This window comes from Mauremys mutica, chromosome 2 (genome assembly GCF_020497125.1).
Source record: "Mauremys mutica isolate MM-2020 ecotype Southern chromosome 2, ASM2049712v1, whole genome shotgun sequence".
Taxonomy (NCBI): domain Eukaryota; kingdom Metazoa; phylum Chordata; order Testudines; family Geoemydidae; genus Mauremys; species Mauremys mutica.
This window is the reverse complement of record NC_059073.1, coordinates 254,701,213-254,717,905: the sequence shown is the minus strand read 5'-3', so window position 1 is coordinate 254,717,905 and position 16,693 is coordinate 254,701,213. Positions and strand designations below refer to the sequence as shown.

The 16,693-nt window shown below is 40.1% G+C and overlaps 1 protein-coding gene across 2 annotated transcripts in view; it reads left to right on the top strand.

Annotated features, from left to right (window-relative positions):
* Window positions 1-16,693, top strand: part of ITGA8 (integrin subunit alpha 8) — a 175,718-nt gene that overhangs the window by 72,298 nt on the left and 86,727 nt on the right. For both annotated transcript variants that reach the window (XM_045004723.1, XM_045004722.1), the window contains exons 14-15: window positions 3,260-3,305; window positions 6,141-6,248. In XM_045004723.1, the coding sequence (XP_044860658.1) occupies window positions 3,260-3,305; window positions 6,141-6,248 (154 nt within the window). The remainder of the gene's footprint in view (window positions 1-3,259; window positions 3,306-6,140; window positions 6,249-16,693) is intronic.

Sequence of the window (16,693 nt, the reverse complement as noted above, 5' to 3'; positions counted from 1 at the left end):
TCGGAGGCTGTACCATTGAAGCACTTCAGTGTAGACACTAACTACACTGAGAGAAGGGGTTCTTCCATTGGCATATGTAATCCACCTCTTTGAGAAGTGGTTGCTAGGTTGAGAAAAGAATTCTTCCATTGACCTAGCACTGTCTAAAACAGAGTTAGGTCAGCATAGCTATGTATCTCAGCTGTGTGGATTTTTCACACCCCTAGAAGACAGCCATGCCGATGTAAGTTTTTGGTGTAGGCCTATGGTGCCAAGATGCCATGATTTTATAGGGACAGTCCCGATATTTGGGGCTTTGTCTTATACAGGTGCCTATTACCCCCCACCCCATGTCCCAATTTTTCTTCTCACCCTTGCTGATGGGTCACCCTATGTAGACCAGTCCTCAGACTCAGCACATTCAGGCAGACATCTGTCACCACTTCAAGCTTTTCTTTGCAGCCATGAAGGCTTGAGGCAACTTTCTTATATGGAAGCTCAGATTCTGAAATCAGCTGCTCTGACTTAAACCACAGCTTTAAAGCCTGCAAGGATAGATGATAGGTTTAATGAAGCCCCTATTTTACTTGTCTTTTTTCTATCTGTTTTTGACATAGCGTGAAGTTTCTTTCCCATATGTCTTCTTGAGAAATATCTTATTAAATCCATTTGGATTATTGTGAAAGTCAGGGAACCCAGCTGGGTGGAAAATCTTAGGAGAGTTTTTGCCACATGGGCTGTTGTCTTGTGACGCCTCACCTCACAACATCTTAACCAAGGAGGTAAATTTCTCTTCAGGTTCCACTTGCCCAGGCTTCAAGTCCATTGAGAGTTGTCTGAGAGAGCCATTATCACAAAGGGGGCACGTAAGTGCCCCAAGGGGAGAAACGTCTCACACATTCTCACCTCCATTGAAGTGTGCTCTCCAGTGAAGCCACTGGAGTTCCAGCAGTGTAAATCCAGTTTTAAGGAGAATCAGCCCAAGAGTGGCTGGCAGGGATATGTTACTCAACAGAGAATCTGTAGATTGGTTTACACACTATGTTTGCACTGGTTTAACTAAATTAATTTAACAAATTTAAATTACATTAAAATAACTTCCTAGAGTGTAAAAACAATGAGGAGTCCTTGTGGCACCTTAGAGACTAACAAATTTATTTGGGCATAAGCTTTCGTGGGCTACAGCCCACTTCATCAGATGCATGGAGTGGAAAATACAGTAGCAGGTATATTTATACATAGTACATGAAAAGATGGGAGTTGCCTTACCAGGTGGGGAGTCAGTTTAATGAGACAATTCAATTAACAGTAGAATACCAAGGGAGGAAAAATCACTTTTGTAGTGTTAATGAGGGTGGCCCATTTCAAACAGTTGATAAGAAGGTATGAATAACAGTAGGTAGAAATTAGTATGGTAAAATTAGGTTTGTAATGACTCATCCACTCCCAGTCTTTATTCAGGCCTAATTTGGTGGTGTCCAGTTTGCAAATTAATTTCAGTTCTGCAGTTTCCCTTTGGAGTCTGTTTTTGAAGTTTTTTGGTTGAAGAATTGCCACTTTTAAGTCTGTTACTGAGTGACCAGGGAGGTTCAAGTGCTCTCCTACTGGTTTTTGAATGCTGTAATTGTTGAGGTCAGATTTGTGTCCATTTATTCTTTTGCATAGAGACTTTCTGGTTTGGCCAATGTACATGGCAGAGGGGCATTGCTGCTGGCACATGATGGCATATATCACATTGGTAGATGTGCAGGTGAACGAGCTCCTGATGGTGTGGCTGATGTGGTTAGGTCCTATGATGGTGTCCCTTGAATAGATATGCAGACAGAGTTGGCATCGGGGTTTGTTGCAGGGTTTGGTTCCTGACTTAGTGTTTTTGTTGTATGGTGTGTAGTTGCTGGTGAGTATTTTCTTCAGGTTGGGGGGCTGTCTGTAAGCAAGGACTGGCCTGTCTCTCAAGGTCTGTGAGAGTAAGGGATCGTTCTTCAGGATAGGTTGTAGATCCTTGATGATGCGCTGGAGAGGTTTTAGTTGGGGGCTGTAGGTGATGGCTAGTGGCATTCTGTTACTTTCTTTGTTTGGCCTGTCTTGTAGTAGGTGACTTCTGGGTACCCTTCTGGCTCTGTCAATCTGTTTCTTAACTTCACCAGGTGGGTATTGTAGTTTTAAGAACATTTGATAGAGATTCTGTAGGTGTTTGTCTCTGTCTGAGGGATTGGAGCAAATGTGGTTGTATCTTAGAGCTTGGCTGTAGACAATGGATCATGTGATGTGGTCTGGGTGAAAGCTGGAGGCATGTAGGTAAGTATAGTGGTCAGTAGATTTCCGGTATAGGGTGGTGTTTATGTGACCATCACTTATTAGCACTGTAGTGTCTAGGAAGTGGATCTCTTGCATGGACTGGTCCAGGCTGAGGTTGATAGTGGGGTGGAAATTGTTGAAATCCTCGTGGAGTTCCTCAAGGACGTCCTTCCCATGAGTTCAGATGATGAAGATGTCATCAATATAGTGCAAATAGAGTAGGGGCATTAGGGGATGAGAGCTGAGGAAGCGATGTTCTAAGTCAGCCATAAAAATGTTGGAATACTGTGGGGCCATGCGGGTACCCATAGCAGTCCTGCTGACTTGAAGGCATAAATTGTCCCCAAATCTGAAATAGTTGTGGGTGAGGACAAAGTCACAAAGTTCAGCCACCAGGTTCCTAGAGTGTGCCACTACTGGGTCTCTTAAAGACACAGACCTCCCTTGTAAATTAAATGAATATATGGTTATAATTTAAACTATAAAATTTACTCTCTCTATAGATAGATATAAAAGTATGGTAATACCTAAATTAACAAACATGCAATTCAACTAATAAGTCAGGATGGGATCAGAGGTCACCAGAAAAAAATGATTTAAACTACATTAATTTAAACTGATATGAGATTGTCCACACAAAAAGTTGCATGTGTTTGCCACTTATTTGTGTGACAGACAGGTAATGGTTTGGAGTAAAATATGTGGATTTTAAAAAAAAGAGTTGTTTCCCTTCCAAGACAAGATGGAGAGAGGCTGTGGCATGGATGACTCTGTGTTATATAGGCTGACAGTGAACTAATATGCTACCATGGCAAAAATGTGAAATGTTTTTCCTCACTATGTTCTTGTAGAATGACCTGGAAAGTCTGAGTTAGCTCATTTGTTATATGTAATTGTATTTTGAATATAAATAAATTAGGCTGCAAAATTGTGCTGGAGGTTAGCTAGTAGTTCTTACAAAATTATTTTGTTTTTTTTCCAGATTTAATAGTAGGTGCATTTGGAGCTGGGAAAGTAGCTGTTTACAGGTATGTGGTAAATTTTATGGAAGTTTTCTTTTACAGCTCAAGCAGGAGATCCGCAAGCAATCTTATTTCACATTTCTGTGTTCAGGGCCGCCCAGAGGATTCAGGGGGCCTGGGGTCTTCGGTGGCGGAGGGCCCCCACTTCGGTGGTAATTCGGCGGCGGGGGGGGGTCCTTCCGCTCTGGGACCCGCCGCCGAAGTGCCCCGAAGACCTGCGGCAGAGGCCCCCCGCCGCCGAATTACCGCCGAAGCGGGACCCGCCTCCAAAGTGCCGAGTCTTCGGCGGTAATTCGGCGGCAGGGGGTTGGGCAGAAGGACCCCCTGCCACTGAAGACCCGGAGCGAAAGAAGCTGAGGGGGCCCGGGCCCCGCAAGAGTTTTCCAGGGCCCCCGGAGCGAGTGAAGGACCCCACTCCAGGGGCCCTGAAAAACTCTCGTGGGGGCCCCTGCAGGGCCTGGGGCAAATTGCCCCACTTGCCCCCCCCCCGGGCGGCCCTGTCTGTGTTACTTTGTACTGTATGTAAATAAATGATAGTTTATAGTGTATTCTTAGCAGCAAATGCCATAGTGCTATAAGTCCCTCTTCAACATGCTTATCATTCTCAGAAAAATTCTCCATTTTGGTTGAAAGTGCCTGTCTCAGTCTCAGTCCACAAACAAGTGCTTTGATCAAATCCTTCTACCAACTTTAAATTAGGCAAGGCAAGAAAAATGACACTGTTCCCATTTAAAAATTGTAACAATGCTTTTTTGAATGGAGCTGAGTCCCAAATAATTGAAAATTAAAGCTTTAAATGTTGCAGGTAAAGAGTCCTTAATGAGGGAGAATTAAAAAAGCCATGTGACTGAAGAGATACTTCCTACCATGGCCTAATGGCACCTACTAATAATTTTAGATTTTCATGTAGCCTTGTCCGCTTAGTGACACTAGGATGTGAACTACCTGACTATGACAAGCACAAGGACTTCTACTTTCAGACTGCTGGCAAGACCATTTCTATAAGGGAGAATGTATTGTTTTAATGAAACATATAACAAAATAGCTCCCTCTTTATAAACTTGCCTAAAAATTCAAAGTCAGGAGTAAAATCACTGTGGCTAATGAATTACAGATCCCATAATTTCAGTCTCCAATGTTTTTGCTGCCTACTATAGTTTTCTGCAAATCCAAGCTTTTATTTAAAATAAATTACAGCTCTCAGAAACTTAAGACAAAATCTGCTGCTGTTCTGTTAATCGAGCGGTACAGAAAACTGTGCCCATCCAAACACTGAGCCGTCCTGAGCATAAATAGTGCAACAGTGCCGCCAAACTGCTTGGCTCCTTGTAGCCTTCTGTTTTTCCCAACCCTACACACCTGCTATGACAGGGCATGATCTTACCCTAAGGTTACAAATGTCTGGACATGCAAAAGTTAAGAAATGAAAGGGTAACAAAACTCACATCGGTAGTATTAGGTCAGTTTGCACAGTACAGCAATAAGTACAGTGGACTGATGGTCCATTTCCCGGAACGTCATGGAACCTCGTGTATAAAGTATTACCATGATGATCTGGTATTGTTTTGCAACCACTGTGCAGTGGAATAAATGACCGCACAAGATGCAGGGTACTGGAGAATCAGAATTGGTATGTATAGATCTACATTTCATTTTGCAACCCAAAAGGGGATTTGTGCCATTTGGCAAGTTAATATTATGAGCACCTCATCTTTTTTCCATTTCCCGACTCTTGTGTTTTAATGTGAAATTGGTATTGTTGGACAAACATAGCTATTTGCATTTAATAATACAAACTGAAGCTTGTTTGAGAAATTGCTGTACAAAAATGCAAGAAATCCTTTCATTTTTGAGGCCCCAACTGATGTTACAGTGAAAAAATATCACTACAACACCAGTTGTAGATTAAAACTTTAAGGGTAGTGATTTATTTTTATCAGACTCCTGTAAGTTAATGTATAATGAAATCATACTCTGTGAACATGTAATTTAGAACTTTCTCTGTTTCCAACCCTGTTATGAACTACTTTAAATTATCGGGTAGTTAATTAATCACCAGCCGTTACTCACGGATGCACCCTGTACATTTGTCATCAGAGCAGCCATATATATCCATCTTCAGCTGCTTCTTCTGTTAACATTATCCCTGGCTTCCAAAGTCAAATGGCTCAAGATCTGTCAGGTTGCAGCCTATGGCTGATTTAAGATATTTCCTAAGAACTTCTGTTTTAGCCCAATCACATCCCCTTTTCAGAGAGAATCACACACAATTACAAAGACAGCAAATCTGAAGATGTCCTTTTTTTGAATCATGGCAGAAAGATGACAGGGTTGTAAAACAGCTACTAAAAGGGTGCTGTCAGCTGTACAAATGTGTAGCCTAGTCCAGGTTTCAGAGCCTTCAGGGCAGAATTTGACCCTGTGTGAGCATTTTGACATAGCTGGAGGGGGGGGACAGTGCTTGCTTAATGGATCTTGTTGTACATATCTGTCTTTTGCACAATTATGCATCTGTGTCTATGTCTACTGTAAATTCAAGTTCCTGTTTTAGTGATTTGTCCTGGTAGCTTGTAATATTTGTTAAGAATTATCAAAATGACCAAATCTCTGCAAAAAGAGCGGTTACGCTTTCTGCCAAAGAGAATCTTCATTTCTTCAGGAAAGTGAACAGCAACAACAAAACTCCCATCTACCTGAGGCACCATATTTAGAGCTGCCTTTAAGATAATTGTATTATTAAAAGGTTAAATGTTCCATCTGCAGTCATGGACCTCTCTTAATTTGCATAGTGACTTATTCCTGCTGCATGTGTTGACCTTTGTTTCTCTCCCCGACATGTAGAGCAAGGCCTGTTGTGACAGTGGATGCTCAGCTCATGCTGCACCCAATGATTGTAAATCCAGACAATAAAACTTGTCAGATTCCTGGGTCTATGATTATGGTGGCCTGGTAAGTCAGTGATAAGACAAGAAATCTTTTTCTTCTTGTTCCACACATCTTTTTAGTGTTTGTGCAGGTGCTCAAATGCTGCAGTAATGAGTGCAGCATTAGAACCCAACCAACATAGAGAAGAATCAAATTATTTTCCTTGCTTCATAAACATTTGAAATGTAGTAGCCAAGAGCCCAATCATGTGAGGTGCTGAGCACCATCATATCCCATGGCAGTAGAGGATGCTCAGCATCTCATGGGATCATGCTCTAAATTCAAATGCAGTGTCTGAGAGGGTGGAACATAGACCAGACTGGATGGAAAAGATCCTATTACAAAAGTGAACCCATTTCCCTGTGTGGTAAGGATGCAGTTGTCTATTGAGGGTGTATAAGATATCCCTGGTACTCTATTCACTTAATGTGCTGCCATTTTGGTTCACCTCATATTTTGTATGAGGAAGCAGAATGCTCATCCACTTGAGGAAGGGACGGAATGCCTTGTTTTGCACTTCTATAACCTGTTCCATAGTAAGTTGTATTCAGCTCTTCCTGGCCAGTTGGAGTCTTGCTTTCACGCAGTCTTTCAAGGTAGCACAGTGTAGTAAAAGGAAATGAAACAGAAGAAAGAGCGGAAGCTCACAAAAAAGGCTTATTTATTCAACCCAAACGGTGAATACTTAAAGACTGGCATTATTCCATGTTAGCATTTTAGAAACATTCGCCACCAATGTGGGAGATGTATTCTTCCTTCATTGTTCACATGTGTCATGTTCTTCATTTATACATCATAAGGTGAATAATACCCCAAACACAAAGAAACATGGCACACTTTTGTTATAAACATTGAGCTATAGAATATATATTCTTTTTAAAAAATAGATTTTTGGAAAGGTTCACCATTTATTAATATATGTTTCTTCATTGTCTTAAGAGCAGTAAGATAAAGTAACCTCCTACCAGCAGATGGAGACAGACAACTAGAGCTGGTTGGAAATTTTCCGCCAGAACATTCTTCTGTCAGAAATTCCTGATTTGCTGAAAGTAAAAAAATTTGAAGAAATGCTGCCTTTCATAAAAGTTCATTTAGAAAGAAAATTTGCTAAAAGACGTTTTAAAAAGTGTTGACCTTTTCGGAATGTAACATTTCAATTTGCCATTTTGAAATTATATATAATAACAAAATTGGAATAATACATTTCAACTAGCCCAAATTATTTATTTATGTATTTATTCATTTTTTAATTTCTGTCTGTGAGAAATTTCTAATATTTTTGTTTTCATTCTGGAACAGAGGAAATTTTGAAACTGTGAAACTCCCCCAAAATAAAAATCTAGTTCCTGCACAGCTCTTTGGGAAATGTTAAAATATTTCTGTCATGGGTCACATTCCAAATGCAATATATTATTGGGAGAAGAGAATGTACTATGTGGATAAAGTTATTCCTTTAATACTTATTCTTTGTACTGGAATAATCTGAAAGGTGTTTTTGGTTTATATCTACAAGAGTTTTACACATAATTCAAATGTCTTAGTAGAAGGATGATTACATTTCTGGCTATTATATTATAATCTACAGTTCCCTAAAGGTTCAGCTCCTACTATACAAAGTAAATTAATTCAGTCTCCCAAAATGATTGAAGAGCAGCTGTTGATTTTCCATGCTGTAATTTTTCTCTCTGGTTGATATAACCTTGTATTGTACATATGAAAACAATTAGTAGAGAAACTCCAACAGGCAAATAATTCCTCCATCCCATGGGATAGATTTCTATATCTCTTAGCCAGCTGTGCAACTTGTGTGAAATGCCTGTTGACTGACATTTCAAAATTAGAAGAATGAAAGGAAACCATCCTACCAGAAAAGTTTCAGGAAGTCTAAGCAGATTTGGATTACTGTATGCTTTCCAGTATTAGGAAAATATTGTTTTAGCCATCATCTAAGATTATAAAACTAAAGCATAGGGCAAAATGCCATAAGCACATACAATTTCTTTTTTTACTCTATGTAAAATTCTTTGGGCTTTATCCTGATCTTGTAGACTTATGCATGTACAATTTTACTAGCATGGTGTCTGTGTTACTTTGTTAGAAGGGCATCTACTAAAGCTGAGGAAAATATTCCTAACAAAATTCTCTTCATTCAAAAATTGAGTTAAGAAAATCATCACAAATTTGCCGCAACTTTCTGAAATTCAAAACTATTCAACCACTGTCCCGTGGAAGCTTTTCACTATCTCGATGTTTGTGAAAAATCAAAAAGCCAGTTCCTGTAATTAAAAAAAAAATCACACTTTTGAATTTTTGAAAGGCTGTTGGAATAGTAGTCCCCAAACTATATAGTACATTGAACACAAGACTGGGAGCCAGGGAGACCTCTGTTCTGTTCTTACCTCTGCCTCTTCTATTGCACTTATCACCATAGGTGCAGAAACTAGGAGTGGGGGGAGTGCTGCAGCACTCCTGGGTTCTGCTACCACCCCACCTGCCCGGGGTCCCGGCTGCCACCCTGTGTGCTCATGGTCCCAGCTGTCACCCCATGCCCGGGGCTTTGCTCCCGGCCTCAGCTCTGGGAGGGTAGGACAGGGGAAAGGGGGCTGGCTTTTAGCACCCCCACTATTAAAAATATTCCAGTGCCACTGCTTATCACAATGATATCTGAGCACCTATTGGCCTGACTGTTCTTTTACACTTTAATCACACTTTACAAATGGTATTTAGTTAGGCCTCACATTTATATGAAGTAGGCAAATAGTACTATTCCCATTTTAGCGATGAGGGAACTGAAGTTCAGAGAAGTTAACTGACCTGCCTAAGGCTTTACAACCAAAAGGTATCAAAATCAGGGTTAGAACTCATGGCCTACATTTGTGACTTTTGATTTGAATATCTCCATTTCTGGGGGACTAATCTGAGGCATTTTGGAGATTCTAATTTTCAGAAGTGCTGACTGTCCACTCCCTGTAAATCTATCAAACTAATCAAGCATTTTATCGTTTCTAGGCCTCCAATTCCTACTCTGTAAAATGGGGTGATGTTCTTTCCCAAAGAAAAAATTGCAACTTTGTAATTAAAATTTATCATCTAATCCACTGTTGAAATGGTTTATTGAAAATTTTCAGTAAACTGGGTTTTCAGTAAATGAAAAATGTCTATAAAACTTTTTATAAAAATAAATAAATAATAGAGACAATTTTTTGAGGAATAAAACAAAGAGTGGGTCAGTTTTGAACCTTGCACAATGGAAACAACTCTGACATTTTTCAAGGGAGTTGTTTTCGGGTAGAATGAGTTAATAATCTTTGATCATTTCTAGTGCTAAGTACTTGCTACTCCCATCAGTTCAAATGATATGATCAGTATCCCAGAAAATATGGATTTAGGCATTTGAAAACTTTGGTTGGAGTGACTTGAATGCAGAGGTCTATGGATTAGGCATGGGGTAGTGATTTTTACCATGGCAACCTGAAAGTATACTAAATACTGGAGCTTCTAAAGGCAACCTAAAATGATGAATATGAGGAGTTACATTTTCCACACAGAAATTGCTGACTGTTATGTGTCTGAGTGAATGGTTCACCAAAATAGAGGGGTATCTGCCTCTTCTGCTCAGCTGTAGATGGATTCATATGTGGCAAGGCAAGGATTCATATGTGAACAGAATAGGAGTATATAGTATCAAATCTTTAACCACGTTTCCCTTTGTGTTGAATGAATTATCAATAATAGTAAATAAGTAGTATTAGGAACTGACAATCATTTCTGTTTATCGTATTGATATGTCCCCAATCAAATTCTTCATGCACTACATAGCTCTACAAACCAAAATTAATTTTTTCTATTACAAACTTCAGTTCTGGAGAGATGGATGAAAATTGGAATTTCCCTTCCAGGGAAAGGTCTGATATTTCGAGACAAAAAAAATGTTCCAGATTGGGGAAAAAACCCGCAATTTCAAAAATTTCCATAAAACAGAAATTCCAAAAGAGTTCAAGTCAGGACCACTGAGTCATTTTGTTCTGACTTTTATATGATCTATACCTCATAATTATGATCTAGTCCATGCATTTTACTTCGGCTAAGATACTAAGAATAGAAGAGTTTAGAATGATACTGAAACGCTAATTAAAGGTTAGGAACATTTTGTAGATTAATCAAAGACCCTATTCTGTTGTCATAAACACAGCAAATTATAATGCATTTCATATGACAGATCAGTTGCTCAGCTCTTAAGTAAAAGCCAAGGCTCATTCTTCCCTTCCATAGAAAACAGAGCCAAGAGGGAAACGTTTATATGAAAGACTTGAACTTTTGCTGTTCTGCCAGTACACTGCATCCTCCCCTGTGAGAGGCAAGCCTGGCAAGACTATGATGTAGGCACAGGTTTAGTACTCCAACACCCATATTGAGCAGAGAAGCTGTAGTTTTATCAAAATCAACATGTTTGGTAGCAACTTTATTGTTTTATTTTGAGAAATTTGATTCATTTTGTTTTGTTTTTAGAGTCTTACAATATTAAATGTAATATATTATAATATATGCAATATATACATATATTTAAGTGAATATTTAATAGACTATAAAAGTCCACATGAATCTAAATGATAGTTAAAACATTTTTATACTATCACAATGGAACAAGAAAGTCAAACTATTTCTTTTTACCTTTTCCCAAGGAAAATTTTGTCAAAATTGACACATTCCTACAAAACATGTCTATTTCAATTCAATTCCATCTCTCAGCAGAAAATTATTCTGTCAAAAAAATTTCTACAGTCCAGTCTTTCCACACTGTGGAATGTGTAACCTACATCACTCCTTGTTTTTGACAGACCAAGCTTTGAGTCTCCAGACTTCATAAGGTGGTGATTTGTAACTTTATACATCTCTCCTAGGGGATAGATAACGGCTAGGCATTAATTGAGTCACAAGGCAAAACCAATGTATTTTAAATAATATTTACAGATATTCACAGTCAAATATTCAGCTGGCACAAAAGACATGAGTAACTATATATACAAAGATTCACTAGCTTTTGTTTGCTCCTAAATTCAAGGCAGAAAACTTATAATAAGATAATTAGAGATGCAACTGCATGTATCATATCTCGTGATCACTTTTTAAATTTCTGTAATATTTAGTTGTGTTAGAATTAAAATACACTGGTGTGGGTTTTTTACATCAGGTTGAAGGGTATAGATTTATTTCAAGCAAACTGTTCTGTTGTCTTAAGGTTTAGAGGAAAAATCTTGTTGTTTGTTCAGTCATAGGCTTCATTTTGTAGCCACCAGTGTAGCTCTCATGGTGGTAGCAATGATAGACACTATAGGGCAGACAAGACTCTGGTGTTCTTACCTCCATGTCATCCAAAACTGATGATACAGACAAGGCCATACAGTCAAAGGACAAAGATGCCATTTCCCAGTTGTTTCTTATCTACAGCAGTTCTCTTCCTTTAATTGTTCAAAATTGTCCTACTTGTTGAGTAATCACCATACCAGCTTGCATTTGTAAGAAGTTTGAAAGTTGAACTCATTCTATTTTTCCACAGAGCTATAAATCAACTTTCCAGATCTCAGAAACCCTTCTGACTCCAGTCTTGCTTAACTGATCTAACTCTCTTGGCCTTACTTATTATAAAATCTATTATTTTTAGTTTTTCCCATTTCTTACAAGCATAGAGTGCCGCATAATACAAACAAGCCCATTTAAACATCACAAGATCTCCCTTAAACATGATGCTACTTTCAAAATAGTTAATTTACCAATCTCATGATGTTTATGACTAAACTGTGTGATCTCTTTAGAAATATTTCTGCACTAAATATTCCCCATGTCAAATTTTGTGCAATTTATGATTTCACAGTTGTGACTGTGCTGCGCACCAGGATGGCATAAGGGACACAAGTTGGATCATCCTGTTTCTAAAGCACAGCTCACTAGCACTTGAGCTAAAGGAGCTCACATTAGCTGTGCTAGCATTTCAAGGGCCTATGATGTGCAGTTCCAATTCCATCCAGAAGTGGGCAGTTGTACATATACACAGTACCCAGTTCTTCACACTATTATGCAAAATAAATATTAATATAGTTTAAATTAATGATCCAAAATATCACTTGGATTTGACAAGATACTAAAAGACAAATCCTCCGCCAGTGTAAAACCTCATAGCACCATTGAAATCAATGGAACTGTGAGGATTCCCATCAGCAGAGAATCTGATCCTAAGAGATGCGTTTTTCATTCTCTTGATTTTTACGCTGTGTAATTAAATATAGTAAACACCACTTAGAGTTTGTATTGCCAAGCTCTGCTGTGTCGTCCATACCCTGTATACATACTGCTAAGTGCCCCTTTCAGAAGGGTAGAGTGCCATTTTCATGTACACCCATATTAAAGTCTCTGCTCACATAGTGTGAAGGTGAGCACATGGACCCCAACTGCATTTGTAGGGGAGGAACGGAGGGGCTGTTCATAAGGCAAAGGCAGTTATGCTGCTGCATTTCTGGCTGTGTAGCCACTAGATCTGGTCAAACATTTTCCTCCAAGTTTCATTGATTATAAATGACTTTTGGGAGCAAAATGATAATTTTCATGAAAAATGAACATCATTTGAAATTTTCTGATTTTTTTCAACAAAATTATTCTAAATGAAAATTTTCACTTGGGGGGAATAGAGAGACCGGGGGAAAAAAGAAAACAAAACTGACAAAATTCTCATTTAGAATCATTTGAATTTGGTTTGTTTCATCAGAAACAGCTGCAAAAAATTTCAAACGAAACAGAAATTTTTCATTTTGTTTCAAAATCTTAATGGATAATAACTCCTGTTTTCAACCAACCCCTAGTAGCCACATCTTCTGCCTACTGCATCAGTGGGGGGGGGGGAAGGGTACAATCCACCTGACGGAGGGAGCAGGACCAAGGTGGAAGAGTTTGGGGGACAGACTCTAAACAAGGCGTATTCTTGTCTCAGAGAGGCAGTATTTTACCCTATAAAACATAAGAAGACTATTGCTGCTTAGAGTTGCCAGCCATCCGGTTTTCAACCAGAATACCCAGTCGAAAAGGGACCATGGCAGCTCCAGTCAGCACCACTGACCGGGCCGTTAAAAGTCCGGTTGGCGGCACAGCAAGGCTAAGGCAGGGTCCCTGACTGCCCTGGCTCCGCGCAGCTCCCGGAAACAGCCAACATGTCCCTGCGGCCCCTAGGCGCAGGAGAGATTAGGGAAGCTCCATGGGCTGCCCCCGCCCCAAGCGCTGACTCCGCTGCGCCCATTGGCCAGGAACAGCAGCCAATGGGAGCTGTGGGGGTGATGCCTGCGGGCGCGGGTAGTGCACAGAGCCATCTGGCTGCCTCTGTGACTAGGAACTGGATGTGCCTAGGAGTTGGACATGCCGGGCACTTCAGGGAGCCGCAGAGAACCAGGGCAGTCAGGGAGCCTGCCTTAGCCCTGCTGCACTGCCAACCGGAAGCTACCTGAGGTAAGTGCCACCTGGCTGGAGCCCGAACTCCCACATTCCAAACCCCTTGACCCCAGCCCAGAGCCCCCTCCTGCACCCAAACCTCTCATCCTGGCCCCACTCCAGAGCCCACACTCCCAGCCAGAGCCCTCACCCCTCCTGTACCCCAGCCTCCTGCCCCAGCCCAGTGAAAGTGAGTGAGGGTAGGGGACAGTAAGTGACAGAGGGAGGGGGGATGGAGTGGGGAGGGGAGGGGCCTCAGAGAAGGGGCGGGGCAAGGGTGTTTGGTTTTGTGCAATTAGAAAGTTGGCAACCCTACTGCAGCTCTAAAGAGAGTAACATACTCTCCACATGTTTCAAAGACAAGGCATCTGGGCCAGGAAGCCATGGGCAGTGAGGCAATGTTGCTGGTTATGTTATCTCAGCTGTGGGGAGCCCAGAAGTGGAGGGGATCTTTGCATTCAGTTAGAGACTCCTGGGGCCTCTTGAATATGCAGTAGATCTCTGCTCAGCAGGGGTGCTGGAGGACCCAAACACTGCCTACTCCATAGTCTTACTGGCCCTACTTCTCAGGAGGGAGGATGCAGTGGACTGACAGATCTGCAAAAGCTCTTGCATGTAAACATTCACCTCTTGGTCCTATTCTTCCTGGAAGGGAAGGATGAGCCTTGATTTTTATATAAGGGACAACTAACTGATCTCAGTCATACGAAGTGCATGAAGATCTGCTGCGTTTATGAAAGCAGAGTAGGCTCTTGGACTAAACTACAATGTTCCTAACCTATCTTTAACATCAGAGGGGTAGTAGCCGTGTTAGTCTGGATCTGTAAAAGCAGCAAAGAGTCCTGTGGCACCTTATAGACTAACAGACGTATTGGAGCATGAGCTTTCGTGGGTGAATACCCACTTCATTGGTGCATGCATCCGATGAAGTGGGTATTCACCCACGAAAGCTCATGCTCCAATACGTCTGTTAGTCTATAAGGTGCCACAGGACTCTTTGCTGCTTTTATCTTTAACATATCACTGTCATTTCCAACTGTTCAAAATATATTAAAATTGTATTATTTAAATAATTACTTTTTAATTCAAACTACAAACAGCATAATGTATTTTAAAGTAGTTTTATGTAAGTCCTGCTTTAAATATAAGTACTATGCAAATTTCCTAATCTTAAAGGGACACCTTAATCTTAAATTTCACTTAATCTGAGTGAAACGCATCAATTTGCAAAGAGCCCCTCCACATCAGCCTTGTTGCGCTATCCCTAGGTCAGCCAAGGGAGGGGATTTTGACTTGTGAAGCGGTTTCCCTTCTGCTGCAGGGCAAGAGTACATTGTGATGGGTTTATACCCAGCACGCTGTCTGACACAGTAGCATAGCTACACCACCAGGGGCATTGAGAGGGCAGAGTCAAGATTCTGCCTACTCCCTACAGCTCCCACCCACCTGAGGGGGGGGGGATAACCACTCCACAAAGTCTGATTCCCCTCTCATGCAGTTACCTGTTGTGCAGATAGCTGCCACAGGGGTATAAGAGGGCCCTTTGTACCTCCTTACTTTCCTGCCTGGCTGCCCTAGCTGTGCCACAATTTGGCCTATAAAGGCTGATGACTAAATTCTTTGCAGATCAGTTTAACAAAGTATATGTTCTCCATTTAATGCCCACTCTCCCTGTCCCATATATTTAGAAATGGACAATTATTCATTCTCTAATTGGTAATTCTAGGAGAAATGTAAATAGGCCCAAATTTGCAGTTTTTCAGGGGAATTGGAATCAACACGTCTAATAGCCTCTGGAGCCTATGGTGAAGTCTTGCTTAATGGTATGAAGGAAATTGTTTGCCCTGAAGGAAGATGTTGAGTAAGGTCATGTGAGTTATATGAATCCCAGATGTGGCACATTTTTATTATACTTGTCAGAGGAAGCTGATACACAGTAACAATATGATTAGAGGTTATTTTAGAGGTAACATTACTAGTTTTGAGCTGACTACATGACTATGTTGGTACATACCATAACATTAGTGTAGTATTTAAAAGCAATGACCAGTTCAGAAATGTTTGGATTTTATCTAACTTCTTGTCATTGTCTGACGTGAAATGTGCCAATTTTATAGTTCCAATGCTGACCGGACTCTGTGTAAATTGATTGTGATAATCTCTAAGAATCACTAGTAACTAGGGAGATTTTCAAGTGTTAATATCCCACCCTGCCACCCTTACTCAAATGAGTATTCCCATGACTAACTATGGGACTACGTATGGGAGTATGGGTTTGCAGAATTGGGACTTTAGTAAGTAGTGTCAAGTACTAGACATCAAGAGCATGTTACTAAAGATGGGTTTCCAGTGGTGTCTATTAGCAGGAAGTCAAGCCTTTCTAATAGCATTAACCTTGTTATAATGGTTTGACAGATCATCAGTGGTTATTTGTGAAAGCTTTTGAATGTAATTTCATTAAACATTTATATTTTGTATTGTGTAATAAAACATCTCTTTGTAAAATGAAACTTTTCCACAACCAGTAATAAATTTTTATGGTTTCACCTTTACATATGTTGATTAGATAAAAATAATGGATTTATTAAGGAAAATATATGCACTAGAATTTGCTAAAATAAAGTGTTGTCAGTCTCTATAGTTAGAGAAGGTCTTCTCTTTTAATTTTTCAGTATAAGTCAGGATCAGTGACATGACATGTAGAGGAAAGAAAGTGGGCAGTTTTAAATATATAACTTAGGTGGCTATGTGTTGAAGTTTGTGCAGTATGATTATCTTTAATGACCTGGGTGTTGCTGGCCATTATTTGGAGAACAGCGTTTGCCGTGAAAAACACACACCAGAAATAAAGCTATTAGCATACAGCTTCAATGCATTTATGTAATAAATAACAAACACTGAAAATTTAATTTCTCTGACCTTTTACTTTAGGGCTTGATCTGATAGGCAACTCCAGCAAAGTTTTAAATTGAAATGGAAAACTCTCTGGCCTGATC